The 10,132-nt window shown below is 41.0% G+C and overlaps 1 protein-coding gene across 1 annotated transcript in view; it reads left to right on the top strand.

Annotated features, from left to right (window-relative positions):
* Positions 1-9,666, top strand: part of Rnf212 (ring finger protein 212) — a 38,637-nt gene extending 28,971 nt beyond the window's left edge. The window contains exons 10-12 of the mRNA XM_034509235.2: positions 7,120-7,192; positions 9,061-9,224; positions 9,554-9,666. Coding sequence (XP_034365126.1) covers positions 7,120-7,192; positions 9,061-9,224; positions 9,554-9,666 — 350 coding nt within the window. The remainder of the gene's footprint in view (positions 1-7,119; positions 7,193-9,060; positions 9,225-9,553) is intronic.
* Positions 9,667-10,132: the final 466 nt, after the last annotated feature.

The following is a 10,132-nucleotide window of genomic DNA, read 5'->3' on the forward strand; positions in this document are numbered from 1 at the left end:
TTTCCATTGTGTATTTCTGGCTTTTTTATCAAAAGTCAGGTACTTGTAAGTGTATGGATTTAAGTCTAGATCTTCAATTCAGTTCCATTGATCAACTGTCTTTTTTATGCCAGTACCATGCAGTTTTTATTACTATAGCTCTGTAGTACAGCTTGAAATCATGGGTGGTGGTACCTCCAGAAGTTCTCTTATTGTACAGGATTGTTTTAACTATGCTGGATTTTTTTGTTTTTCCATGCAAAGTTGAGTATTAGCCTTTTAAGATCGATAAAGAATTGTGTCAGAATTTTAATGTGGATTACATTGAATCTGTAGATTGTAATATGTTTTCCACGTATGTAGTATAGGCCAGATTAGACCACATTAAAAGTAGATAAAAGCAGGTTTATTAGATGCAGCTCCTGAACTGGTTCACCAGTCCCAATGAATAGGGCTAGGGAAATTGAGCACCTGGACTAAGACAAGTGGATTTTATAGGTCTTAGCAAGGGGTAATGATGTATCAGCTGGGATTGTGCCCATGTACAGTCAAAAGCCAAACCTCTGGGTGGGCATTCTTGGGTGGGTTTCTGGAAATGCAAAGGCGTGGTGTGAAGATGCATTGGCCCAGAGTTTTCTCTCTCTAGGCAGGGTTGAAGAAAGGAGAGCAGATGGGTTCCCAGCTTGTGATGGGGAGGGGGAGGGGAGCAGGGGTTCCAACCAAACATTGCTCTTGGTAAGATGGTCATTTTTACTGTGTTAATCCTATTGACCCATGAGCATGGGAGGTCATTCCATCTTCTGAGATCTTTAATTTCTTTCTTCAGAGAAGTTTTTGTCATACAAGTCTTTCACTTGCTTAGTTACTTACCCCAAGATACTTTATATTATTTATGGCTGTTGTCAAATGGATACTTGTGAGCTCATGGGTGGCAAGCATGGCTCTATCAGGCCTTGCCCTTCTCTCCCATTGGCTCTGCCTTGCTAAAAACCATTAGATTAAATTCCTAAAACAAACCACCAAGGTCTGTTACCTTGTTTAGCTACTGCCACTGCCTGATGCTGACTACCAAGATCCAGCTATCAAAGTATTGAAGTCCAGCAATAAAAATCCCCCTTTGGCTAACATAATAAACATGCCCAATTAAAATTAAACACCTCATGCCAACATTGTTTCCCTTTGTACCTTTATAGACTTCCATTTTCCTGTGTGCCTTGTCTCTCTCTTCTCTATCCAGAGGCAGTCTCTTGTCCCTGTCCTTGTTCCCTTCCTCTTCTCCCTCATTACCTATCTCCTGTCTTTGTCTCTTATCCCCTGCCCTGTGTTCCTCCAGGGCAGATAAATCTCCTTTGTGCTAAGGACTTGGTCTTATGGGTCCTGAGCCAATACTTTTCCTTTCAGTTGTAAAGGATATTGTTTCCCTATCTCTTTCTTAGCCCATTTGTCATTTGTGTATAGGAGGTCTACTGATTGTTTGAGTTGATCTTGTATCCAGGTACTTAATTGAAGGTGTTTATCAGCTGTAGGAGTTCCCTGATAGAATTTTGGGGGTCATATATGTATACTATCAGATCATCTACAAATAGCGATACTTTGACTTCTTATTTTCCAATTCGTATTCCCTTGATCTCCTTTAGCTGCCTTCTTGTTCTTGCTAGGACTTCAAGTACTGCTATATTGAATAGATATGGAGAGAGTGAATAGCCTTGTCTTGTCCCTGATTTTAGTAAAAATTTGAGTTTCTCTCCATTTAATTTGATGTTGGCTAGTAGCTTGCTGTAAATTGCCTTGATTATGTGTTTAGATATGCACCTTTTATCCCTAACCTCTCCAAGACTTTTATCATGAAGGGGTGTGGGAGTTTTTCAAGGGGTTTTTCATCATCTAATGAAATGATCATGTGGGGGTTTTTTTCAGTTTGTTTATATGGTGGATTACACTGATTTTCTTTTGAGGGGGGTGAATCTTGCCTTTTATTTTTTTATTGATTATTTTATTTATTTATATTTCAAATGTTAGCCCCCTTCCCAGTCTCTCCTCCACACACCCTCATCCCATTCCCCCTCCCCTTTGCCTCTATGAGGGTGCTCCTCCACCCACTCACCCACTCCTGCCTATGCTGGGGCATCTAGCCTCCCCAGGACCAAGGGCCTCCCCTTCCATTGATGTCAGATAAGGAACTCCTCTGCTACATATGCAGCTGGAGCCATGGGTCCCTCCATGTGTACTCTTTGGTTGGTGGTTTAGTCTCTGGGAGCTCTGGGGCGTCTGGTTGGTTGATACTGTTGTTCTTCCTATGGGGTTGCAAACCCCTTCAGTTCCTACAGTTCTTCCCCTAACTCCTCCATTGGGGTCCCCGTGCTCAGTCTGATGGTTGTATGGATGTGAGTATCAGCATCTGTATTGGTCAGGTGTTGTCAGAACCTCTCAGAGGACAGCTATACCAGGCTCCTGTCCACAAGCGCTTCTTGGCATCAGCAGTAGTGTCTGGGTCTGGTGTCTGCAGATGGGATGGATCCCCAAGTGAGGCAGTCTCTGCATGGCCTTTCCTTCAGTCTCTGCTCCACTCTTTGTCCCTGTGTTTCCTTTAGACAGGAGTAATTCTGGGTTAATATTTTTGAGATGGATGGGTGGCCCCATCCCTCAACCGGGAACCGTACCTAACCTCAGGATATGGTCTCTACAAGTTGTTTATATTGTGGATTACACTGATTTTCATATGTTGAACCTTCCAGTCATCTCTGGGATGAAGCCTGCTTCATCATGGTGGATAATCTTTTTTATGTATCCTTGGATTTAGTTTGAGTGTTTTATTGAGTATTTTTAGATTCATGTTCCCAACCCAAAGCTCCCAGAATGACTCAGACTCAAAATATATTTGCAAATTCATAGACCATATAGCTAGGTTCATTTCCTGACTAGCTAATATCTTAACATAATCCATTTATCTATACTAATCTACATTCTGCCACATGGCTGGTTACCTCTGCTCCAGTACCATGTGTCCATCCCCTCACATCTTCCCCAGAAACCCCCCTGTGCCTGGCTCTATCCCAAAATCTTCTGCCTGTGAGATGTCCCTCCTTCTATTTACCCTTTCTTATAGGCCATAGGGTTTTTTTTAATTAACAGGTGATGCATTCGTACAATACACAAGATATTCTCTCTTCAGTTCCCCCATCTAGTCCAATAAAAGGCTCTTTTTCTTAGAATAATAAACTATATACAATAATAATAATTATGAAAACTATTGAATAAGATTTACATTCACAATATCCACTCCCTGCGTATTTGTCTACTTAGGATAACGTATTCTATTATCTATCCTGTCTTGATCAGTTCAGACTTCTGTACCTAATTCACTTTCTATTATAACTTGTATTATCAACCCGAAAACATCTTCTTAGACCTAAAAACATCTTCTTAAATCTTAAACAACTTAAGTTTAATTGTGAGACTATAACTATTTAGTCTTCAACCACATCAGAGACTTAAAAATGAATAAATATTACCTGAGTATGCAGGAAGTGCAGAGCAAGCAGCTTCCAAAGATTATAGAAATAACAGAGCCAACCAACTGCCTAGACAACTACCCAAATCTTCTCTATAATCGTAGAGCATCTGTCTTCAGCCTTCTAGCCCAGTATATAAGAAACATATTTTCAAAGCAGGAATAATGAGACTGCTTACTTACCTGTGTCCAAGTTTGCCCATTTTGGATAGCATTCTGTTGGCAGTCAGAGAAAAGGCAGTTTTTGCCTGGTGGCAGCTTGCTACATTTGAAGCAAACTCCAAATTGAGGTTCTTCTATGATCATCAATTTTTTTGAAGTAGAAATGAGGTAATGCCAGGAGCTGACATGTCTCATTGTCAGAAAGGCCTGAAATCAGTAAAACATCTTTAAATGTCATATTCTGTAGGTCTCTTGAGGTTTGTGAAGACCAGTTATGTATAGCACAACAGAATAAGCAACTGTTGCTTGTTTCTAGCTATTTACTATCTGTTCAACCTAAGAAGTATATTTCTGTGATAAACTAAAATAGTATCTGACATGATCATGAGTTTAATTGACTATTAGTCACATTACTTAATTATCCTAAGTAGTTTGTAATAGCAGCTTTCAAACTTCACACTGCATTTTTAAATAGGTAACATATGTTCAATACCTGATATAGGAGTAGAGACATAATATGTATGTTGTAACAAAAATAACCTTAATTTCTGTATCAATATACAAAAATCTATATCAATGTAAGATTATTGGCTTATAGAATGAATGTTCTTTAGTTTAAGAGTAGGTTCAATAATCTACTGTTTTATTTCTATTATTCCTATAGCTCCTTGTAGCTCTCTTTTTTTTTCTTTTCAACCTTTTCCCCATACATAAGAAAGAAGGATAGATAAAAGAAAAAAATCTCAGAGTCTAACCTCCTATAACTTTTTTCTCCCTGATCAAGACCTTTTAATTATAACTTGTAATGAACCCCTTTTTAATGACAAGCATCCATCTCTGACAGAACAACCAAAACCAACCACCCTACCTTATGAGAATGGGGTGTCACTCTCTTAAAATGGGTTCTTGCTGATTTGGTGGTATAGTGGGGGGGGGGGAGCAAAGTAAATTGGGGAAATGTTCAAGTCCTAAGAAGGCTAGCTGTAACATTTGTTGTCCAGTCTCTATATACCATGAAAATGTAGGCTTAAATGAAGTCCTGATTGGAACAGTCTGAAAGTCTGAACCAAGTGAGCTAGCTACTTTGAAGTTGTCCTGAAGCAAGTCTTCTAAGAAAACAAGCATTGAGGCAGTCTAAAGTAGGATCAGGCAGGATGCTGGAACAATATGCCTCAGTGTTTCAGCATCTCCAAGGGTAACTCTTGTCAGGCTGTTTTTCTGGTTGTTTTTCTCTGTGAACATAAAGGTTTCAGAGGTAATACATGTTTCTGTATTAATATATGTATGGAATGGGCACAGATCAGTTAAAGATTATTCTTTGCTCTCTGATTGAGTAGATGAGAACATCTGTCTTCCTTAAGTTAGTTTGGACTGTATAACCAAACTGCAATGTAAATCTCCATCCAAGTCATATGAAAGGATGGCATGTAATAATAAGTTATAAGGACTCTGTAGCCAGCAAGATTGGTGGACAGGATACTCTGACAAGGGGAAGGGGCAGTGTGTGGTAGGCATTGGAGTCTGGTGACTAGCATGGCCTCTGGTGGAGCAGGGGACTTCTATTAAAGATATGAGTAGTATATGGTGAGGAGGAGAAGAGAGGTGGTTGGGGGTAGACTGCATAGACAACTGAGGGACTGGGAGTAGTCCTTGGGGGGCAGGGATGGGGCTCACCTGGGGTTCTGGCAGCTAGTGTGGCCTCTAGTGGAGCAGGAGGCTTCCACTTCCAAAATTGTGGGCCAGGATATCCAGGAAGGAGTCTTAATCAAATAGTAAAATTTTTCCCATCTCTTAGAATCTTAGCTTATTTTTAAGAAAAATAAGCAAATAAGTGGCTAGAGAAATGGTTTAGTGGGTAACAATGCTTGCTGTAAAAGCATGAGAGTATCAGTTTGGATCCCTACCACCCATTTAAAAGCCAGATATTGCCACCAGCACCTCTGTAAGTATCTATATTACCAGTACATTTTGCTGTGTGTGTGGTTTTCCTTTTCCATAATCCATTCAGTTAGAATTTTCCAGAATGTAGTCTTTTCAGACAGGCTCCTTTGACTTCCTGTTATATATTATGGTTCTCCTGCATCTTTTCAGAATCTGACAACTCATTTGTTATAGTCTTTAATAATATTTCATTATACGGATATATCATAGTTTCTCATTTTCTTACTGAATGACATCCTGAATGTTTTCAAGTTTGCCAACTATTAAAAGGCTGATATTGTCTGCTATAGATGTTGTGTGAGCATGGATTTTATAACTCTTTAAAGTAAATATGAAGGATCCTGATTACTGTGGTCATATAGAAAGAACATGTTTAGATTCCTAAGAAACAGTCAAGCTGTCCTTCCAAGTGACTTATCTTTTCTAACAACAGCTAACAAGGAAAGATATCAAGGGGAATAAGAACAAAACAACATAACACATAACCCAAATCTAACTACAGCAAAAGTTACCTTAAGTGGGATAGACGAAATGCTCCAGGGAAAGAGTCAGAAATTGTCAGACTAGCATAAAAATCCTGCTTACATTCTGTCTATAGGAAATATATTCAATTCAAAGGAAAAATAGGTGAAGGAAAACTTACAGAGCAGACATCATACAAACAGCACCCAGAAAGGAACTAGAGTAGTTTTTATTCATAGTTAGACAAACTAAGTTTTAAGATAACAATATTACTAGTAGCAAAGGGATGTTTTATGTTGCCAAATGCTTACTACAATAGGAAGATTAAACAATTACTGTATACAAACAACAAGCCCAAGTATATAATAATTTATTATAATAAAGAGAAATCCAACAACTATAGTTTGGGTATTTCAATATTCTATTCCCTATAATTGATAAAACACTAACTTTGCAATTACTAAGACGTTAGAAGACTCAAAGAAACTTAGCCAAATTAACGTATAAAAAAAATCATATACCAATATCACCTGACAATAGAAGAGTGTAGATTCTTTTTAAGTGCAAATGGGGCATTCTCCTGGAGGTGCTTTCCAGGCCTTCATATGTGGCTATGTAGTATTTACTGATCACCTGTGTACCACAGATATTCACGTTGACCCTCCCTGACTAACCACTGGCCAGCAGAACAGACACCATGGCTCAGGGGCAACCCTGTGAGACTAAAACTCAGCTGGCCTGATTGGTTCTGGTCCCAATTACGGACATCAAACTGCCAATTTATTTGAATTGTAAACATTATGCCCAAGTTGAAAAGTGCATAAGTACAAAGATAGAACAAAAGACACATGTCCCTTCTATGGCACTCAGAAGGACTTGTGGTGCTTAATGGACCACAGTCATACCCAAAAAACTGCCTAGAGTCAGAAGATCTGTGGTTGCATGTGCCACTTGATTCTGGTCTCACAATGGAGACATGGCCACACCTTTAGAGAAGCACCAGAAGGTATGATCTGGTACTGTGACACACTAATGCTATACAGTGTGCTTTATCCCCTCCACAGGCAGTGTCTCCTGCAAGGGACCCCAGCATCTCAGCTTGACACCCAGCCATGCGAACATGACGAAGGCTATCAGGTGAGTCCTCATTAGGGCAAAACATGAGCCAAACAAAACCTCTAGCCAGCATGGAAACTGACAAGCTGTCTCTTAGTCCTGTATGCCCATGTTTGCAGAAGGTTGTATTATATGTTGCACTTTATAGTTTGCGTTTTTAATCCAAGGTATGACTTAGAGACCTCAAAAAGAAGTAGTGAATATCTATTCAGCAGCTCTTTAGATGAGTAGGGTCACAGGTGTTCCCTGTAGAAGCCAAGATGTAAATGATTTTAATCTTTATGCAGCTTCTCAGCTTTGCCTTTGAATAAGAAGGGTGACAAGAGGAGTAGAAGCCAGCAGGCTGACTATGTCCCCAAAAACACTTCACAGAAGCAGAGACAGCCTGGCTTGGCCCATCACTGTGGTGTACCACTTCTAATAACACATCTTTCACTCAGCCACATCTTTTTCCATGGACAGGTAGGAAAACTCCCAGTGTCGGTCACACACATTTTGAGCATCAAAGTCCAGTCTCCATAAGGCAAGCCCTCCTCTTTCAGCTGCTTCATAGGCCTTTGAACATCCTACAATGCCATGATCAAGTCTGCATTTTACTGCCCTCCTCCAGCTACCCCAGTTTCTTAGTCTATGTAGTCATGTGTGCCCCGTGGGTCCTGGGGTCATTTGCTTTTGTCTGTTGCTTGATGAACCTGACAAGAAGTCTTTGCCTACCCTGAGAACTTTTTCCCTCCCTTGATGCTGGCTCGACTTGAATCACCAACCTTACTCATTCTCTATTGGCTTCTGTATCCCCTGGTTGGTAGAATATTATGTTGTTACTACAATCCCAGTACCCAGTTTCTGGATTGTGTGGTTATACACACAGAGCACGTATGTTGGTGAGTATCTAGGCTCTGTTTGAATCACCTGTGGTAAGACAGCAACAGAGGTGGTTATCTAGAGATTGTTACAGAAAGGCCAGAAAAAAGCAAACATGGTCGTGTGCTGTGCTTTCTGTGGAAGGCAAGAAATATTGATGGTTTATTCTGGATAACTCTGTGAACTCTGGGGTTACTGGCAGTCCATGCTCATCAAGAGTGCATAGCAAGAGAAAAGTTGTTATCTGTGAATTTGAAAAGGGAAAATAAGGATGTAGGCAAGTAGGTTTGCCTGTGAGAAGTGTGCCCACAGGCAAGCTATTTGTAAGTTACAGAAATTGGCTGCTCCAGGATGCACAATGTCCCCAGGAAATACAAGGTTATAGCATGTCCAAAAACCATAAAAATCTATAAAAAGTAAAGATTAGCAAAGAAGGGGAATCCAGTCAGCTGAAAATAACACCGTGCTGAGTGCAGCCTGTAAGCTAGGTCTGGGCAGCACACGTGAGCCAAGACTCATCTTTCTGGAGGCCACAGTCAAAAACATTATCTGGACAAGTTTGCCAACGAAGTTTCCAGAACCTTCTGAGTGCTAAGGGTGGAACCTGTAACCTTGGAGACTAAAGGATGAGCAGAGGAGGAGTTACAGGGTAGCCTAAAGAAGCAAGATGGTAGGTGAGAAGGTGCTAGAACTGCCTAGAATTGCTGGAAGCGATTGGGGAAGGCAGAGTGAGGTGGCTTCCAGAAACAGATAGATACAAGCTGAAGCATGCTGCAATGACAGAGCAAGACTTTGATCAGCACCTGTACAGCAAGGCCCTAAGTTCGCTCACAGAACAAAAACAGCCTCCTGACTGGTCCTGTTCATCACCTTCTCAGCCTAGAGCAGGCCTCACTCATCCTGAGTACTCTGAACATGTTTTTCATCAACAGATGACCTTTAAGGCCACACAGTAGTAAGTGTTTGGATAACCATGTTACGAGAGACATAAAGAACATTTGTGACTTTGTTTTTGTGTAATTTGTTAGAGTCCCACCGTTGCAGGTGCCCTACAAGGAGCTGTCATCACCTCCAGCATCACAGCTGTCCGGCAGAGCAGCACGAGGGCCTTCCTCCAGCATTAGCGGCTCATGGGCAGGACCACCTCGGCAGCCCATCAGTATCTCAGGCCTGCTGCAGAGACAGTGTGCAGGCAAGTGCTCAGCCAGCTTTTTGATCCCAAGACTTCTCTCAGAAGAGTGCATATATAAGATGTTTGTGTAGATGCATGTGGTGAGGGCAAACATGAAACCTCACACTCCTGCCAGTACTGGCTCCTGTCTTCATGACAGGTTTTTACATTAGTCAGTAGTACTCTGAAAAAACTAACCTGACATGAAATTTTTAAAAACACAGTTAACTCTTTTTTTTCCAACTTATTTTTCTTACTTGATATTTGCATTCTTGTTTTCTTCAGCAGTGTAGAATTAAGATGTCATGCCAAAACTCACATCTCTTCACATCTCTTAATGCTTTCCACAGGGCCAGCATCCCCTGGGGGAGTGGACACTGAGAAGAGGAGCCCGTTCTTGCTTTCCACACCTGCAAATCTACACTCTGCAGCCAACCCCTGGCATATGTGTGTCCGTCGGTAAATATCACTGTAGAGTTCATTCTAGAGAGATGATGTAACTAAATAAAGTAGCTTTCTGATTAAGCAGCTGTCTGGATAGACTTGTGGAATTTTTTGGCTGTTGTATTCTTGATACTGTGGAACTCTCCTAGATGTGGGTGTGGAGCCAAAGTGAGCAGCCACCTGGGGCTCACTATCAGGGACCCCCAGATGCAGCTCTCTGGGATTCAGGTCTGCCAGGCCTATGCCCACAGCATAATGTATGTACACATAACCTCCCACAGAGAGCATAATGTATGTACACATAACACCCCACAGAGAGCATAATGTATGTACACATAACCCCCCACAGAGAGCATAATGTATGTACACATAACACCCCACAGAGAGCATAATGTATGTACACATAACCCCCCACAGAGAGCATAATGTATGTACACATAACACCCCACAGAGAGCATAATGTATGTACACATAACCCCCCACAG

Source organism: Arvicanthis niloticus, chromosome 7 (genome assembly GCF_011762505.2).
Source record: "Arvicanthis niloticus isolate mArvNil1 chromosome 7, mArvNil1.pat.X, whole genome shotgun sequence".
NCBI classification, from domain to species: Eukaryota; Metazoa; Chordata; class Mammalia; order Rodentia; family Muridae; genus Arvicanthis; species Arvicanthis niloticus.